Consider the following 20725-nt stretch of genomic DNA (forward strand, 5'->3'; position numbering starts at 1 on the left):
AAAAATTTTAGTACAAAATACATCCCAACAGTTGAGAAAGATTAGTACGGTAAAGGATTTCTAAGTTTTGCACTGGCCTTTGACATCAGTTTCTATTTTCAGATTAACCAGGGCCTTTGACGTACGGCTCTTCAAGCGGCATACCCAAAAAAAAGAAAAGCCCCTATGGCGACTACCTTTTTTTAAAAAAAAATATATGGTGACTACCTTACTTAAGTAATTCTTCTTATATTTATTCTTTCTTAGTTGTAGTTCCTATATTGGATTTTTTACTTTCAGGGTTTCGCAAGGAATCTTCATTTTATTTGTAAATACAAATTTACTTATCTGTGAATCAGAATCATTACTCAAATTCGAAAGAGCAAAAGATGAACCGGAAATTCTGGCACATATTTGATAATGCAAGTGCAGGGAACAATCTCTCATGAATCACAATATTAGAAAATTTTGTGCATAGACAAAGGACAGCGATGTCAAAGACCCCAGGAGAGATATTAAATATATCCACTCATTCCAGCCAGACACAACTTTTGCAAATGTAGGGGGATTATATTGGAAATGATACTTGAGTGAATGTGTGTACAACATGGACAACAAATAAATGAATTAAATCGTTTCTTTATCAATGATTTCCATAACCCCGATAGACGAAAAACATCTTGGACCTTTGCAGTAGCAGGATTACTAGGTTCAAAACTTTTACCTTGCTTCAAAGCAAATGGCAATTGGAGATAATCAAAAGCCTCGAGTATAAGCTCCACATCTTCTAATAATACTTCTTCTGCATTACAGAGATCAGAATTCACTTTTTGATACTTATTCAAATCTACTACAGACATGAGAATTGAAGAATAAAAGAGGCAAAAAAAGAAATTGGTATAAGACGCATATACTGGACGAATGGTCATCCTTTGACTATGAAGACGTGTAAAACATACAAATTCATCTTTTTCTATACAAGATACAAGGATGAAAAGAAAAGGCCCGCAAACAGCATTTTCATCTATCCCAAAAACCAAATGCTGTAGCGTATATACTTCCAAAGGGATTATAATATTTGTCTCTAATTGGCTGAATAAGACATTGGTTAAAGAGCCTTTTCTCACCCTTTTTGGCCAACAGTGGCACATCCCTTCTCTCTTAAACTTCAATGACTGCTCAGCGTCGGAACAAAAAGGCAGTCCTATTCTACTACTTCATTTCATCTGTCACGCTCTTTACTCTGACCAAAGTCATTACCCTCCTTTCTGTTTTCATATTTTTCCATTTTAACCCTCAAAGGGCCATTTAATTTACCAAAACTGTATCAAAGTTATGAGTATCTCTTAAAATACCCAGGACATTAATCGCAAAGATAGGACTATCAATCACTCAATTTCCACCCTGTGAGTGATTCACCTACTGCTATAATGTTTTGGTTTTTGTCAAACTCTTCCGGATACAACTTTCAGTTGTTAGCGTTTTTATACAAACATCTATAATATAGACAAAGTGTTAAACCCATTAAATAACCTCAGAGTAAACCCAGAATTGTGTCGACAATCCTATTACCACCTGACTAGCACTACAGCTATATTTGGTATGTCACTGAATTCCATGATCACCTGTATAATCTCTTGAATTTTCTTTCTCCATTACAGACAGTTCATATTAGCATAAAACAAGATGATAGATTGGGGTTCAGTTGAGTTACCATTCCATAAGGTGATCTTCAGCTTCTCCTTTTGAATATCCTTAATATATTGGCCTAGATAACCCAATATCAGTTGTCTAACGAGGCCTTCAAACATCGTAGAGCAAAACGAATGATTTTGAGTTCCCCACGCACTGCATACCAATCCACTGACTGATTAGGGTTTCTATGAAATGAGGAAAGAAAAACAGACGTTAATTTTGAGAAGTAGACGGAGAACTAAGAAATTTTCGCCGGAGAAAGAAGAGATGGCGTTCGGATGCCAAGACACCGGCTACAAGGATTTTGGGCCTTAGAATTGGAACTCCCTACAGCCCAACAACACTTCCCTCAAATTGGCCCAAGTTTGTAAGTGGGGAAATCACCCGGGCATATAACATGTAAAAATTTGAAAAAATTACGCGGTTAAGCAAACTTATACTACTTAATTAGTCATCATAGTTATAGTTTGTTATAAGTATAAATTACAGGAACCACATATTATAAGTACTAAATAACATCCTATCCCTTCTAGTTTTCTATTTACGAAAAATCCCTTAAAAATGATGTTTGCGGGATACATAGCGTTGTGCATGGGATACATTAGGTTTGATACATTCTACATAGCGTTGTGCACGGGATATATTAGGTTTGATACATTCCACATAGCGGGATACATAACATTGTGCACGGGATACATAGCGTTGTGCACGGAATACATAGTCTTTGATACATTCCACATAGCGGGATACATAGCGTTGTGCACGGAATACATAGTCTTTGATACATTCCACATAGCGAGATACATAGCGTTGTGCACGAGATACATAGGTAAACAAGGAATTTTTGAAATTTTTGAAATAAGTAGGGATAAATGGATATTAAGATAAGTAAATGAATGTAGTTAAGTAATTTGTCATTGTTATAATTACCACTTGCGATTAATATTAACCATTAATTACGTGGGCTGACTTCAAGTTTGTATAATTAGTCACATTTGTATAATTCGTCACATTTGTATAATTAGCAACTAACAATTCTTCGTTTGATTCGTATTTGTATATGATGATGATTTCCTTTGATTTTTCGGTTTTGTCACCATATGCAGTCAATCTTTTTGTGTATAACTTTTTAAAGTTTATATAAACGTGTAGTTTTATTTTGTATAATATAATTTATATAATGTAATTTGTATAATATGATTTGTATAATTGTTTAAAGTTCATATGTTTAAGTTTGTATCAATTCGTTATTTCGAGTTTTATCATATTTGTATAGTTCCAGACTTTATATTACTTAATTATACAAAAACACGTGAATTATACAAACGTACCTGCAAATTAGACAAACAAGATGTGAATTATACAAATTACTGCCTTCTCTCACTCGCCTCTCTTCTCCCTCTCCCAATCTCGTCGCCAGATATAAAAATACATTTGTATAATATACAATTATTTAACTGATATACATATACAATTCACCTATCTCTCACTCTCTGCCCTCTCGCTCGCCCCTCTCCTCCCTCTCCCAATCTCGCTTGCCACTCTCCTCCCTATAACATGTAGCTATGAATTGTAATTAGCAAACTATAGTTATGGAGCATAATTAAGCTATTTCTGAGTGGATATATGCGAAAGTTCCCAAAAAAAAATTAGGAGAAACTAAGCAAATACCCCATAAAAGTAAAATAATTACAAATATATACCCTTTTACATTCATACTCCACTAAATAATTACATTAGATACCCCTAATTAATTTCGCTTAACTTATATTAAATAAGTATCATATATTGTATTTGTATCATTAAGGCTCATAATTTCGCTTAATTGATAATAAATCAGTATATATATATATATTGTATTGTATCATTAATGTTTCTTTGTTTGGAAATTACTCATTAGTCAATGATATAATATTGAGAAAAGACACTTGACATACATATACACAACATAATTGAGGAAAGTAAGAAATCTCATAAGAAGTGAAAAAAATTGACAAATAAGCAAAAGTACATCAAAGTCTTGACAAGTCATCTATTACATCAAAAGGAGTGGTCGGGATGTAACATTTACACCATATACAAAGTCTGAAACTAACACATATGGAAAGCAATAAAAGTAACATTGTCCTCGAATTATGAGGACTCACCAAGTCTTCAATCTTTATGATGATCAACTAGCCACGAATGGTAGGAGAGGAGTCGTCACGCCCTAAATTAGTGAAATAATGTAGGCACAAATATACATTAGTACATGGAATGTACTAATTATGAGAGGAATGCAATAAAACATGAGATATGATCACTAGGGGACATAATCGAAAACATGATATACATGACCAAGCAGCATAGTAAAAACCTTTAAATAGAATCATAATTATAAACATGATCAATGCATCTTGAAATCATAAAGAAAGCTTTATAAAACATTTTAAATGTAACTTAGTTCATTTTGTGGGATATCTATTTTTAACCGACATGGACCATGTGAGCTATAACATGGAATACGGTGTATTGATCCCACATCAAAAAGAGATGTCAAACTTGCCAACATAAGGACCATGAACTTCTAGCTTATGTGGATCTACTAGCTTATACATCCTAAGAGGTCACATAGTTAGGGACAAGGAGTTGCTACTAGAGACTCGGCCTCTATTAATGGGAGAGCCTCAATCTCAATGTCCTCTAGGTGCTAAGTAGAAATCCCAATGGAATAGTCATAAACATAAAATCATCATCATCCATGGAAAATTACAATCAAGTTATTAAATCAAGCTAGAAATATCATAGAGTAGCTCCTTAAACAATGATGCGAGAAAACTTTCACAGTTCATGATTTCTTAAGTATGTGAGAAAATCCTTTCACAATTAATCAATGTTTATCTTAAGCAACCTAGATAATAATCAATCATTTATCATAAATCATGCATAAGTTCATGAAAACATCATTCATAGATTCATAGTTTCTCTTCAAATTCATGCAAATTAGGGCTCACAATCAAAATCATAGATCATGCATGGGTTCACATGGAATTAGTTGAAAATCATGTAATTGAGTCCAAATCATCAAAATAAGATCATAATCAATCAATTGAATCCATACAAATAGAATCCACAAGAAATTGAATGAAAACCTAATCAATTTTGGGAAATTAAATTGGAGAATTGAAGAAATTTTGGGGACTCAATGGATGAATGAAACCCATTGATGATCTCTCGATGATTGAAGCCCTAGGCAATGATGAGTAAAGGAGACTTGATCTTGAGAATTAGTTTCTTCTTCCTTTATCTATAGAAATTTTTTAGAGAGAACCTTGGAGAGAATTCTAAGGGTGAAGGGTAGTTATAGGCTTAGGTTTAGGGGTAAAACGACATAATATAGGTATTAAATACATAGAAAAGAGACAAATACCCTGAACTTAAAACTACCGATGGAGTCCTACGAACTTACCTACGGTCCGTATAACTTTCTACAGACCGTACTTGTTGTCCATAAAACTTGATACTAGACTTAAAATTTTGAATAGTTTTCATGAGTCTATTTTATAGTCCGCCTAAAGTTCCATGGACCGTAGACCCAACCGTGGAACCTATGAACCAAAATCCTTCCAGTTTGAAGTCAAGTTCCACGAGATAGGTCTATGAATCATGAAAACTTCCACAACCCGTACAACCTTCCGTAGGCCTAAAAGTCATAATTTTAACTAAGTCGGAAACACCTTCTACAATACCTTTCCTACAAGCCTTAGAACTTTCGCCGGACCATCCTGGTGGTCCGTAGGAAAGTTCAGAAACCCAAACCATAAGATCCTCAAGGCCCTTTTCTATGGCTCCCTTATACGGACCATAGAACCTTCTACAATCTGTAAATAGAACTCGTAGACTTGGACCATCCATCTACAATCCATCTTTTCTTTTTTTTAGGTGTTACATCGCAGCGAAAATCACCTCAAACAAAGCTCCCAAGCTCAACATATCAAGTTTTGAAAAATAATATTGTGAGTTGAAATTCGAGCTAATCACAATATAACAGGTAAGTTAAATGATCTCCGTGAATGCAAGCCCATGCCCGCGATCGTGGTAGTCAACTGACTCGGGTTAACTTAGACCCTTTCCTACAATTGCGGAGCTTATCTCGTGAATGCGAAGGGTTAGGGACCTAAGCCTCTGCAAACACAGACCTTATCTGTCACGACCCGATTTATCAAGTCATGATGGCACCTACTATAACCCACCAGCAGGTAAGCCAACCCGTAACCCGGAACAACAAGTAATGGGTCTGAGGGTAGAAATCAAACAAAAGTAGACAAATAATAATATAAACAGGCAGAAGCAACCCACAACATATATACAAATAAAGATCCCTCCCAGAACCTGGAAGTCACCAGTACAGAGCTTTTACAAAATGAGTACAAGTCTCAAAACTGGACAACAGAGACTGGACTGTCTCGAAAGGAAAAAGATAAGTCTATATATACAGATGGAGACTGAAATAGTACAAAACGTCGTGTGCTCACCCCCGTCTCCGGATAAGTCTACTCCAAGCTCGATTAACGTTGGCTACTAGTGCTCGGACCTGCATCACAAAATAGATACAGAGCGTAGCATGAGTACCAAAACAACAGGTACCCAGTAGGCATCATAGGCCGACTGAGCAAAATAAGCAAAAGTGAACTGAAATGCAAATAAAGGGTCACATCAAGTGCAAAGAGTAGTAAATGTGGGTATGTACACGAGCGTACAGGCAACAAAGACAAGTAATCTAACTAACTCCGCCGGGCTCCCATAAACCCGACGGGTACGCTCGTGCACAATAAAAAAAACCACCTGCACGGACCCCCATAAGCCCGACAGATGCACCGGTAGTTGAAGTAAAATAATGGAGCTAGAAGGTCTATCACAATATTACCAATTTATGGACTTTTAACTGAACCATTCCCAATCATATTCCAGGATCTCATTACGTCCCGGACTTTAATCGGAATCTCTCCAACATCCAAAACCTCAACCTACAGATGAGAGTAATCAAGACTAAACTGAAGCTTTAGTGAGGAATTGGGAATACACCACGTGCAAGTTAGACCACGGACTCGAACCGGGTACTATAGCTAATGAGTCAACCTATATAGGCTGGACCACGGACTCGAACCGGGTGCTGTAGCCAAAGGTCAGGCACGGGTGGGCTGGACCATGGACTCTAACCGGGTACTGTAGCTAAGCCTGGACATAAGTAAGCTGGACCACGGACTCTAACCGGGTACTGTAGCTAACAGAAAAGCAGGGCATTATGGATACAAGGTCATAAGCTGAGTTACCGACTATCAGACTCAAGTCTGCTATATCAGTCTACAAGGAGCTGACCGTCCGAAACGACGTCGGAAAAAGTTCTACTGCCCAACGACATCCAAAATCTCGCAAGTCTATGGCAACACTAGTCTAAGCCTAGACTAAGGCCAAACATACTTCAATTCAATATTATCATATACACCACCAGATATGGATATTCAATAATATCAAGAGACATGCTGTCATAATCCAACACTTTCCCGAAATAAGGTCTAAGGCAGGAATTATAGAAATTTAGCATGCTCGACACCCGAACCCCTCCATACTCAAGCAAATCAATAAACAATTGCCTAAACATGCTCAATCTCACGAGAGAAAACCATAGCCTACCTGAAAGCCGATCACGCGTGCTCCAACTCACGGTACCGGATCTTTTCCTCTCCGAACGGTCTCCAAATGCTTCCCCACTAACAAAAGGTTAATCACCTCGTCATTACGAATATATTGACACTAAAATTATATTTTTCGGAGACGGACCCAAAATCGGGTCTAAAACGGGATTGTGGGGCCCACACTTAGAATCTCAAAATCGAATCCGTGGAAACGTCCCAACTACCTTACTAAACTAATATCCCAAAATTTTAGCACAAACAGATGCCCACAACACCGCAAATCAGCCACAATAATTAAAAAGGACAGCCCTTTCATCATCAATTTCCGGAAAAACGAGACCCTTTCAACCCAAACAGATTATACCACGACGATCCTTGCGAAAAACTCTACAAGTTAGCCACAAGAATGACTCAAAACGGACTTACGATGATCAAGATCTCACATTTCAAAAATTCAACAACAAAACATCCGAAAATCACACTGGCAGTGGCTAAAAATTGATTTCTTACCTCAACGAAGCCTCCCCTCGCGTTTTCGAGATCACCGCTAGATTCCCCTCGAAATTCTCTTGAAGTTTGCCTTTTGAATCACTTAATTTGGATTAAAAATGAAGGAGCAATCTCAATTTGAAGTTGAACAAAAATTTGGACGAAATTCGTTCTTAAAAATCTGGAAATTTCCACCTCTGCCACGTGTCGTCACGTGGCTCTGCCACGTCACCGCCGCGTCAAAATTTTACAACCCTCCAAACTTAAATTTCGATGTTTCGGACTCGTTCGGAGTCGGAAAAATACAAACCTTATATGGAATCTGATTGGAAATGATATTTCGGACTCAATGGTGAAGGCGGAATTTCCATTTGGAGCTCGCTTCGACGAAAAGTGGGTCCCACACCCAGTATCATTTGAGCCAGATTCCACAATTGCTATCTAAAGTCTCGGGAAGTGAACAAAGGGTCGTTCTAGACCAAAATCGATCTTCCGAAGCTAACCTAGCTGTCAGAATTTTCATCTGAGCACGTCTTCCAAGAAGGTTGACCAAAGTCAACTTTTCAAGTTATAAAAATCTCCAAAACAGGAGAACGGGCCTAAAACCCAAACGAACGACCAGGCGACCGAACAGTCAGTGCCAGCAAGTCATAAATGACTTGGGGTCGCTACAGGAATGCTCTAAACGATGCAGTGAATGCTTTATACGAGGAAAAGAATTCTTTAATTTAAAAATGACCTGGAGGGTCATTACATTATCCTACAAACACAGTAACCAAGACATCGTGTATTTGCGAATACAACACCAGGATCATGATTGCGTAGACCAAAATCATTGTCCTCTGCGAACATGATGCTAGGTGTGCGAACACGATGAACATAGGGTGCTGCACCAACCCATACTTGGAATGTACAAGATGTTTCGATGGGGGCACGAGATTGTTCAATCATCACCAACCCAAAAAGTTCTAGCATATATATTTATTGAAAGTTTAGATATTCAAAGTTATTTTTTGGTTAAGTTGCCGATGGACAAGCACTAGAGAAAACATATGATGAGTTGGTGCTACTTTTCAATAGGTTGTCAATTAATACTCATGAGTAGACAAGTTGATTCAATAGCGGTACAATGAAATAGGCAATAAAAATTCTAGAGATTAATAGGATAACTAGTATATAGGCACATATCACAACTATGAACAACAACTTTAGCGAGCTAAATAGTTTTTTGATGGGTCAAGTGCAAGCTCAAGTTCATTCAATCCAATAAGCTCAATTATTCTGCAGAATCTGTGGAGGAACCCATACAATTGATATGTTCGTATCTAATCAAGAGTTAATACTTTTCATAGGCAATGCAAGTTGAGGTACAAAACACTAAAATTTTAGAGTTACTTATAATCCAAATTTGAGGAACCACCTAAATTTCTAAGAGGGTGCAAATTAGAAACAAAATCAATATTGACAATGAGATATCACAATGAAGTAGTTGTAGCATTTTAATAGCAAAGACAAATTACAATATCTATTTTGTGAATTTCTGAATAAGGAGCTCTCGACTACAAAATTTAAAAATGTGGAGAACCAACCTCAAACTTAAGATAATTATTTCTTAAATGGATATATTGATTATGTGCTAAATTCATTGAATTCGATCACCCCAAACAAATGATTTAAGAGACTAGAATTAAAAAATTTAAATCTAAATTAGAATTCAAAAACAGTGATTCAACTTTACAAATGATATTCAAATCAAAATTTGATTATGGAATTAGATTTTCTAACTAATACGTAAAGTGTTCTTATACTTTTAATTTTCAAACAGTTAATGTGAGGGGCTAATTTGTGTTGACAAAAAGTAAAGTTTGCCTCTAAGGTGTTTCGAAATTATATTTTTCTAGAAAAATTTAGATTGATTATTGTGATTTTAAATATATTAAGGCCACTAGTATACTCATATTCAATGCTTCGCACGGTAATAAAAGGTTAAATATTGATGTTAAAAAATTAATTTTTAGTAATCTCTTTTTTGATTGGACAATTGTTAAATGTGAACTTCTATAAAAAAAATGTTAATCATGAACAACTCGTTTAAATCAATACAAAAATCTCTAATTAGTTTTTTTGTCTGTTAACATGAGCTAATGACACTTATATTTGTCAAGTTATTATTGTAAGATGCAATTAAAGAGGTTGATATTTTAAATTATGAAGAATTCAGAGATGAATAATATATTTCATTTGGAGCTTAATACAAAAGTTTGACATTGACTTTGAAAACTAGCAATAATGTTTACAAGTTTGCTTTTTCGTTTTGAATCAGTTTGTGGACAATTGAAACACTCCTCAACACCTCCTTACCCTCTCAAATCAATGTGTATTTCGATATTTAATCGCTATCAACCTCCTTAAAATTCAAAGAACATTCTAAAGTGATTGGAACAAAATATTCAACTTCTTTTGCTGCTGTTTTCTCTCAAACCTCTTCAAATTAGTTCATATATAAAAACAAGAGAAAATGGTCTAAACCCCCCCCCCCAACCTATACCCGAAATCCCAACTACATACTTCAAATTCACGGGTGTCCTATTACCCACCTGAACTTTATATTTCTCTACTTTCTACACACCTAAGTGTTGACCTCAACACATAAACCAAATAATTAGACCAACATGATTCCACGCGGCTGGGTCCCCAGCCTCTTTAACTCCCAATTCTTGTTTTTTCCCTATTTCCCTCCTAAAATGTAAAAGACCAAAACAATCATCCTTTCTCATTTTTATCTCCTTCTCCATTTGCAATACATTTCTGGTGATCATCGAACGATTTTGCTGTGTATTTTCAACTTTATTTTGTAGTTTATCAACTGATTTAATAAAAGCTAAGTTCTTTATCCCTTATTTCGAGTTTGTGCTTTATCCCCTAGGGTTTTTGTTGATTTGTGAAATTAAGAGCAACATTGTGTGAAATCTTATGTGTGGCTTACGATTATAGTGTTAGGTGTTCATTTACACCATATTATACCATATTTTTCATGAAATTAGGTTTTTCCTTTTCTCGTCTAAGTCTCGTAATTATGTATTTCTGTTCGTCTTAGTATTATGTTCATGGAGTGTTGTATTTATGTTCTTCTTAGTATTATGTTCATAGAGAAGCAGTTACTATGTTGTATTTATGTTCGTCTTAGTATTATATTCATATTGCTACAATGATACTACGTTTTTAAGTATTATTCTATTTTTTGGATTTCCCTCAGGTTAGAGTATGTCTATAATTACTATTCTGTTTTTTTATTGCTTTCAGGAAAGAGATGTATGGGTTTACTTTGATTACTCTAAGGTGATGGTGGGGTGTTAGATTTAAGTAGTGGGGAACTAATATATAATGGTGAAAAAGTTATAGAATTTTTAGATGTTGATGTAGATAAAATGTCATATTTTGAGTTGAAAGACTATATTAGAGAATTGGGATATAGTACAACTTGCACCTTTAGTATTAAAGCACCTAACAGTGGCATTTTGGTAGATGTTGACAATGATAAGGATATTTTAGACATGATGTGTTCCTTGGAAGATGGGGATGTAGTGGAGGTATTTGTTAGGCATTTGGTTGATGAGGCAATTGTGGGGCCCCATGTTAATAGAAAATGGTAGTCATATGGATATGAGAGAATATGGTTCAACTTTTAATACAAGGCCTAGTGAGAGTGAAAACTTCAACTTTGGAGTAGGTGAAGACCATTTAAACAGTGAGAACCTCGTTGCTACTTTTTCAACCTCACCTCCTTTCACTACTACACCTCTTGTCAATATTGCTACTGCAGATGGTGCTACTGCAGATGTTGTAGGAGATGATGATATAGATGTTGGTCCTGCTGGATCTGATTTCTCAAAAGAAGAAGTAGAGGGTTCTGATTATTCAACTGAGGATAGTGTTGAGTCTGAAGTTGAATTAGTTGGAGATAATAATGAGGTAGAGTATGGTAGTGATGTACATGAGGAGGTTAGGGAGTTGAGGGCTGAAAAGAGAAGTTTTCAAAGGAGGAAAAGAAGGGAAAGAGTACCAGCTGACAATGAAGAGGTAACAGTAGGTGAAGCTGGACCAGATTTAGGTTTTGATGAAACTGGAACAGGTAAAGTAAGTCATGAAGGAAGGCTAGGAGATGATGAGCCTTACTTTGCAAGTTCTGATGAGGATAGTTTTAAGTTAGATGAAGATGAGTGTTGTGATGATGATGATGAACATGAATCTGGTTGATCAAGAAGGGTAAAGTTGTCAAGAAAGAGGAGTTCAAAAACTCAAAAAAATCATTCATGATCCTACTACAAAGAAATTTGTGTGACAGTTGGGCATGGTGTTTAAAGATGTGAAAGAATTTAGACAAACAATAACTAAATATGCAGTTAGAAGGAGGGTTCATGTGGAGACGTGGGTGAATGAACCAAAAAAAATTAAAGTTAGATGCAAAGATGGTTGTCCATGGCTTTTGTATGGATGTCTTGACAAGACAACAAATAATTTCATGATAAAAACTTACAATCCAAAGCATACTTGCAATAAGACAACTAGAAATTACTTGTGCAATGCAAAGTTTTTATCTGAAGCCTTCAGAGAAAGAATAATTGAGCAACCAAACATAAGAGTCTTCAAGTTGCAGGAGATGATTTGGAAAAAAATTAAACTTTATGTTGACAAGACTACTATGAGAAGAGCAAGAGCTAAAGTGTTGAAAGATATAATGGGTGATCATGTTGTGGAATTTGGAAGAATACTTGACTACAAGGATGAATTGTTAAGGACCAATCCAGGGACCAGTTGTGTTGTAAAAGTTGGTGAACCTGATGCCGAAGGCAAATCAATATTTCAGAGTTTTTACATATGTTTTGATGCTTTAAGGAAGGCATGGATACATTGTAGGAAGTGCTTAGGCTTAGATGGTTGTTTTCTTAAAAATGTTTGTAAAGGTTAATTGTTAGTTGTTGTGGCCAAGGATGGTAGCAATCAGATGATGCCACTTGCTTGGGCAATAATTGAAAAGGAGAACAAAAACACTTGGACCATGTTTTTCAAGTGCATAAGGGATGATCTGGGACATGGAGATGGTGAAGGTCTCACCTTGATTACAGATATGCAAAAGGTATGTGAACTTATTTTGTAATTTTCAATTTATATGTGTAATTGTGACCAAATTATCATCTATTGTATGGAATATCTGTAGCAATTATAGATGTATTACCTAAGTGTGAACATAGAATGTGTGCTAGGCATATATTAGCTAATTGGGCTAAGAATTGGAGGGGTCTTCAAAGAATACAACAATTTTGGAAGATAGCTAAGAGTACATTTGAGTCTCAATTAAGGAAAAATATAGAGAAGATGAAGTTGTTTGGTCCAGAAAAAATGATGGATAGCTTAATGTACTACAACATTAATTTTTGGTGCAAAGTTTACTTCATTACTGAAGTAAAGTGTGACTCTATAGACAACAACATGTCTAAGTGTTTTAATACATGGATCTTGGCTGCTAGACACAAGATCATCATTACTATGCTTGAAGAAATAATGTCACGCCCCGAGGCTAACCCCTAGACGCAGACACGGGACCTAGGATCTCAAGTGACCCCAAGCTAACCCTGGTGGCATGACATGAGCATACTAAGAATAATAATCACTGATGCGGAAGCTAATCATAAGTAAATCTAAAATGATTGGGAATACCCATATACTAAAACTGAATATATCCAATCTGAGAGTTTAATACAAAAGAAATATCAAACTCAAATACTAAGCTGAATCTAACTATGTCTGAAAATAGCCTCTAACTGACTAGAAGTGCTGGGACATACCTCAGCTAAGTCTAGCAAAACCGAAACTAATAGATTGAAATAATGAAAAGATAACATGATTGTTGCCCTCGAAGAATGAGGACTCACCACTAATGCTGCTAAAATGGAGATCAGGAACCAATATAAGCGTGATCTAGATGCTGAGAATCTAAACCTATATCACAGGAAGATGCAGCGCAGAGTATGCGTCAGTACTTGAAAGGTACTGAGCATGTAGGATAGAGTAAAGCTGAAATAAGCATATAACTGAACAAGCAATATAGTAAGAGCATAATTTGAACATGACATAGATACTGAATACTGAGCTAACTGAACGCAATGACCAATTTATAGCATGTTGAGACTGAAATACTGAATATACTGGTAAATGGTCAATGCAATAGAATATGGTTGAACTGTGGGAGCTACTAATAACCAATAATAAAATCACATGAGATAAATGTAGAGTCCAATGTATACGCCCCATCGAGAGGATCCAATATACGCTGCCAGAGGTATAGAGGCATGCTGGCGTGATCACTAAAATGATATCCACAGAAGGGACTTACAACCTATGTGGCTCGTAGTTCTAGGACTATTTGGGTACGCTGAACCCTAGTCCAACTCGGTATTATGCTATTCCCAATGGATTGAGTGATTAACACATTATGACTAAATTTCTGTAAGATACTAGATAGCTCAAACTGAACATGCAAACTGAGAGTACAACAATTAAACTGATATTGATATATTAATAACTAAGGCATGTATAACTGAATAACTGAAATATCTGACCTAGCATGTGTAATTTAAGGACTAAAGAAATGCATAGCTAGGGTTCTGGAATTTATGCAATAAACTGAATATTAACTTACTAATCTGATTTGGATCATTCTAGCAGCTAAGAACCTAACAATTCTAACATTTAAGAAACCCTAGGTCTAGTCATAATAAGGGAATCAAGAAACTGACTGAAAACTAGGAACCTTATGGGTGAAAGGAGCCCACTAGTGAAATTCCACATACCGGGTGACGAATTTTACGGAGAAATCCTTTGATTTCTGGGCTAGAACTGAAGAAACTCGTTGCGTCCTTGAACTAGGGTTGGTCGCCTCTTTCTCTTCTTACGCTTCTAAATTTATGAGTTTTGATGCAAGATCTGACTTAGGTAAGTTCTAGTTATGTTTCTAGGCTAAAACTAATCAAAACCACATAGTTTAGAGGTCCAGCGAAATAGGAAAAGACCGAAATAACCCTGACTTAATGTAGTAGACGGGCTGACCACGACCATCTTTCGGACCATGAAAGGGACCACAGACCGTGAAGTCGGTTGTGATCTAGACTTAGTTCTAAAAATTTGGGGGGTCTGGACTACGACCATTACACGGCCCGTGTGGAGGACCACGGACCGTAAAGGTCCGCATGGTCCTCACTTGGGCTGAGGTCTAGAGGCTTCATATTGGGAGTCTACTGGTTAAACTCCACAGACTGTGTGAAGGACCAGATACCACGAAAGTGTCTGTGGTCTTCACTTAGACCTGAGGGGTTCTAGGGCCAAGCTAGGGAGGTCTACTGGTCTGACACTACGGACTCCACCATGGCTCGTTGTCGTGACCATGGCCCGTGAAGGGTCCCGTGGTCTGACGCCTGGGCCTGGTGAAGTCTAAGTCTGGACCACGGGTAGGTCTACGAATCGTGGACCTATCACGGTCCGTGAACCCTATCGTGGTTCACTGGTTCACTGCTTCAGGTAAATTCTGCAATTGTTTCTAGGCTTGGTTTTCAAGGTGTTACAATATCTCCCCCTTGGGAATATTCGTCCTCGAATGAAGGCTAAACTAGCTGAGATTGAGGGAAAAACTACAACCCTACCATTTAACACTGAAGACTGATTTCTAACTGAACTGAGTTCCAATAACATGCAAATACGCTGAAAATGGAAGTACAAATTTAAAGAACATGGTACTAAGACTGATTTCACGCATGAATGACTGAAAAACTGAAGAAGAGCTATTACCTCAAGATGGAGTGGAATCGGAAGGAAAGAGGTGAGGATACTTGGCCTTCATGGCTGCTTCTGCTTCCCAAGTAACTCCCTCTACGGACTGACTTCTCCACCAAACCTTGACTAAAACGACTTCTTTGTTTCTCAACCTTCTAACATGATGATCAAGGATTTCAACTGGTACATCCTCATAAGAAAGGCTATATTTCACAGCCACACTCTCTAATGACACTACGAATGCTGGATCAACCACACACTTCTTTAATAATGAAATGTGAAAGACTGGATGCACTGCTGCTAAATCTGCTGGCAACTCTAGCTTATAAGCCACTTTACCAATCATTTTCAAGATCCGATAAGGGCTTACATATCTGGGACTGAGCTTCCCTTTCTTGTCAAATCTCATCACTCCCTTATAGGTGAAACCTTCAGGAAAATCCAATCATTAACTTGAAACTCTAGTTCCCTTCTCCTCACATCTGCATAAGACTTCTGGCAACTCTGGGCTGTCTTAAGTCTATCTCTAATGAGTTGTACTTTATCCATATCATCAAGGACTGAATCTGGCCTATCAAGGCTGCTTCACCTACTTCAAACAAACCAACTAGAGATCTACATCTACGCCCATACAATGCCTCATAAGGTGCCATCTGAATGTTGGAATGGTAGCTATTGTTGTAGGCAAACTCTATAAGAGGAAAGTGATCATCCCAACTACCCTTGAAGTCGATCACACAAACTCTCAACATGTCCTCTAATGTTTGAATGGTACGCTCTGCCAGACCATTAGTATGTGGGTGAAATGTTGTGCTAAAATTAACTTGAGTACCAAGAGCTTTCTGAAATGACTTCCAAAAATGCGAGGTAAACTGAGGGCCTCTATCTGAGATGATAGACAAAGGAACCCCATGCAACCTAACTACCTCATTAATGAAAAGTTTGGCGTAGTCCTCCGTCGAATCTATAGTCTTGACCGTCTAAAAGTGAGAAGACTTAGTAACTTTGTCAACTATCCCCCAAATGGATTCTACGTTAACTTGCTAGCAATTTGGGCACTTAGCCACAAAATCCGCTATATCTCTTTTCATACCATTCCACCAATAAACTTCCCGCAGGTCGCGGTACACCTTAGTAGTGCATGGATGAATAGAATATCTGGAGCTTTGGGCTTCTGCAACAATATGTTGTCTCACCTCTCCCACATTAGGAACACATAATCGACCCTGGTAGCAAAGCACACCATCTCCCCCTTAGGAGAAAACCTTAACTCTCTATTGGTGGACTGCACCATTGAGTTCGAGCAATATCAGATCATTGTCTTTCTTTCCTTAACCTCCACTACCAATGAAGATTCTGCCCCATTTTGAACAGTTACACCACCATATGATATGCTCATAAGACGAACTCCTAGGAGAGTAAGTCTATGAACATCCTTTGCTAGCTTTTTTCTTTCTTCCTCAACATGTGCTACACTACCTATAGATGGTAATGCACACTCATGTCATAATCCTTGAGGAACTCAAGCCATCTTCTCGGGCGAATATTCAACTATTTCTGGGTGAACACATACTGAAGACTCTTATGGTCTGTAAACACATCTACATGAACACCATACAGGTAGTGTCTCCAAATCTTGAGTGAAAACACCACAACTGCAAGCTCGAGGTCGTGAGTCGGATAATTCTTCTCATACACCTTAAGTTGTCTGGAAGCATAAGTTATAACCTTACCTCGCTGCATCAACACACAACCTAAGTCGACTTTGGATGCATCACAATAAATCATATAACCGTCTGAACCTTCTGGTAAAGTCAAAATATGAGTTGTAGTCAACCTAGTTTTCAATTATGCGAAGCTTTTCTGACAATCATCTGACCACTGAAACCTGACCACTTTTTGAGTCAACCTAGTCAGTGGTGAGCCTATGGATGAAAATCTTTCCACGAACCTTCTGTAATAACCCGCTAGACCCAAGAAACTTCTGATATCTGCAGGAGAGGTAGGTTTGGGACATTGTTTCACTGCTTCTATTTTCTGGGAATCCACCCGGATCCTTTCGCTGGATACTGTATGTCCAAGAAAAGTAACTGATTGTAACCAAAACTCGCACTTGTTAAATTTGGTGAATAACTAGCGATCTTTAAGAGTTTGCAAAACAACTCTCAAATGACTCGGCATGTTCCTCCTCATTCCTAGAGTAAATGAGGATATCATCAATGAAGACGATAACGAACAAGTCCAAGTACTGCTTGAACACTCTGTTCATCAAATCCATAAAAGTTGCGTGAGCATTGGTTAGTCCAAATGACATAACTACAAATTCATAATGACCTTATCGAGATCTGAAGGCTGTCTTCAGAATGTCACTATCTCTGACTTTGAGTTATGATAACCCGATTTGAGGTCTATTTTTGAGAAATGACTTGCACCCAGAAGTTGGTCAAACAAGTCATCAATCTTGGAGATGGGATATTTATTCTTGATTGTGACATTGTTCAATTGCCTATAGTCAATGCACATTCTGAGAGAACCGTCTTTCTTCTTCACGAACAATACTGGTGCACCCCATGGCGAAATACTAGGTCTGATGAAGCCTTTATCTAGAAGGTCTTTCAACTGCTCCTTCAATTCCTTAAGCTCAGCTGGAGCCATTCTGTATGGAGGAATAGAGATAGGGTGGGTATTTGGAATGAGATCAAATCTAAAGTCGATTTCCCTATCGGGGGATTTCCGGGAAGATCTTTTGGAAACACTTCTGGGAACTCACTAACCACTGGAAGTGACTCAAGAGTTGGGGTTTCGAAGCTCGAATCCTTAACCTGAACTAGATGATATATATAACCCTTAGAAATCATTTTTCTGGCCTTAAGCTAAGAAATGAATCGACCCATAGGTGCTAAGCTACTATCCTTCCATTCTAAGATTGATCTGGAAACTGAAAACGAACAATCCTAGTTCTACAATCGACTGAGGCATAACAAAAATGTAATCAATCCATGCCTAGAATGACATTGAAGTGTACCATTTCTAACTCTACAAGATCTGCTGAGGTGACTTTTTGAGAGACTGTAACAAAACAATTTATGTATACCTGTCTAGCTATAACTGGGTCACCGACTGCAGTAGAGACTGAGAAAGGTTCTGAGAGAGTTTCTGGACTAACACCAAATTTAACTACTATATAAGGAGTTACAAAGGAAATAGTAGCCCCTGGATTTAACAAAGCATAAACATCGAGATCAAAGACTCGTAACGTACTAGTGACTACATCAGGAGAATCTTCCTGATCCTGGCGAGCCTGAAGATCATAGAGCCTATTCTAGTGTTGTCTGCCACATGTACCAAAAGAGTTACCCTGCTGAGTCGGGAGATTTTTTGGTGCTGCTCCCTCAACCTGTGACCAGACTAACCATACCCAAAACATCATTCCTTTCCTGCAAGGCACTTACCCGGATGGTTCTTACCACACTTAGGGCAAAGTGGGTAGGTTTCGGTTCCTGAAACACTTCCCTGAGACTTAAAGCCTGATGCCCTACCTTTCTGATCTTGTTTGAACTTAGAGAATGGAACACTAACTGATGAAGGTGCTGGAGTTGAAAATTTCTGCTGACCTGCGAGCGATTCCCACCACCCGATTTCTGTTGAGAGTAGTCATAGTTTCCGGTCCTAGCCTTCTTGCTCTCCTTAGCATGTTTTCTAAGCTTATCACCCAAACCTGCTGAACATGAGTCATGAGCCTAGAGATGCTCATATTTTCCAGCAACATAGCATTTCTACACTCTATCTTCACCAAGTCTGACACTCTATATAGAAACTTATTCATCTAAGCCCTGGAATCAGCAACTATGTGAGGAGCATACCTGGAGAGTTGGGTAAAGTTGAGCCCATACTCTTGGACTGTCATGCTACCTTGCCTTAAGTTCATAAATTCTTGAGCTTTCGCCTCCCTTAGTTCTCTTGGGAAAAACCTGTCCAGGAAGGTCTCACTAAAGCAATCCCAAGTGATAGGAGCTGCATCTTTACCCCTATTCTCCTTCCACCGAGTATACCAGATATGAGCCACATCCTTAAGTTGGTAAGATGCTAACTCAACCTGATCATTCTTAGTTACCTGCATCACGTCAAAGATCTTTTTGACCTCATCAATGAAGTTTTGGGGATCCTCACCAATTTGCGACCCTAAGAACTCTGACGGATTCATCCTAACAAAATCTCACACTCTGGCTGCAGTCGACCCAACATTAGCATTTGCCGAAGCTGGGGCCCGCTGATTGCTCTGGTTGGCAACACTCTGAGCCAAGATATGAATGGCGTTCCAAAATTCTACATTCGAAACTTCTTGATCTGGGACTGGAGGAGCTACGTTTACGTTCCTGGCATTAGCTCTACAAGGAGGCATGATCACTGAAATGTAGAACGTCAAGTTAGAATGGAATTAGATCATACCCTACGTACGATAAGAGTATCAAGAAAATAAAAATTTTTCCTAAAACACTTTGTAGCCTCCCTCTCATTAGATGTGGTTCACTTCACACCCATGAAAAAGACTCTACTTAGTGTGGCTTTTCAGATATCCTAGGACTCTTAAACCTAAGGCTCTGATATCAAGTTTGTCACGCCTTGAGGCTACCCTTAAGACTGGGCGCCGGACCGGGTTTACCGGTACTGTAATGACTTGAAAAGTTGACTTTGGTCAACCTTCTTGGAAGTCGCGCTCAGATGAAAATTCTGACAGGTAGGTTAGCTTCGAAATATTGATTTTGGTCTAGAACGACCTTTAGTTCACTTCCCGAGGCTTTAGATAGCAATTGTGGAATCTGGTTCAAATGATACTGGGTGTGGGACCCACTTTCCGTCGAAGCGAGCTCCAAATGGAAATTCCGCCTTCACCGTTGAGTCCGAAATATCGTTTCCAATCAGATTCCATATAAGGTTTGTATTTTTCCGACTCCGAACGAGTCCGAAACATCGAAATTTAAGTTTGAAGGGTTGTAGAATTTATGACGCGGCGGTGACGTGGCAGAGCCACGTGACGACACGTGGCAGAGGAGTGAAAT

General features: G+C 37.9%; 2 protein-coding genes across 4 annotated transcripts in view; one reads left to right on the plus strand and one right to left on the minus strand.

The window, feature by feature from the left end:
- Window positions 1-1913, minus strand: part of LOC125845029 (uncharacterized) — a 901011-nt gene extending 899098 nt beyond the window's left edge. For all 3 annotated transcript variants that reach the window (XR_007444214.1, XM_049524413.1, XM_049524412.1), the window contains exons 1-2: window positions 1694-1913; window positions 704-781 (exon numbers count right to left, since the gene is read on the minus strand). Coding sequence is in view for 2 of the 3 variants with exons in the window: in XM_049524413.1 (XP_049380370.1) it covers window positions 704-781; window positions 1694-1790 (175 nt within the window). In the remaining variant the exon portion in view is untranslated. The remainder of the gene's footprint in view (window positions 1-703; window positions 782-1693) is intronic.
- A 10276-nt stretch (window positions 1914-12189) lies between these two features.
- LOC125845664 (uncharacterized) lies at window positions 12190-13065 on the plus strand. The gene is made up of 3 exons (XM_049525210.1): window positions 12190-12688; window positions 12815-12975; window positions 13057-13065. The coding sequence occupies exons 1-3, from the start codon at window positions 12190-12192 to the stop codon at window positions 13063-13065; spliced, it is 669 nt and encodes a 222-aa protein (XP_049381167.1).
- The last annotated feature ends 7660 nt before the right edge of the window (window positions 13066-20725 follow it).

This window comes from Solanum stenotomum, chromosome 11 (assembly GCF_019186545.1).
Source record: "Solanum stenotomum isolate F172 chromosome 11, ASM1918654v1, whole genome shotgun sequence".
Lineage (NCBI taxonomy): Eukaryota > Viridiplantae > Streptophyta > Magnoliopsida > Solanales > Solanaceae > Solanum > Solanum stenotomum.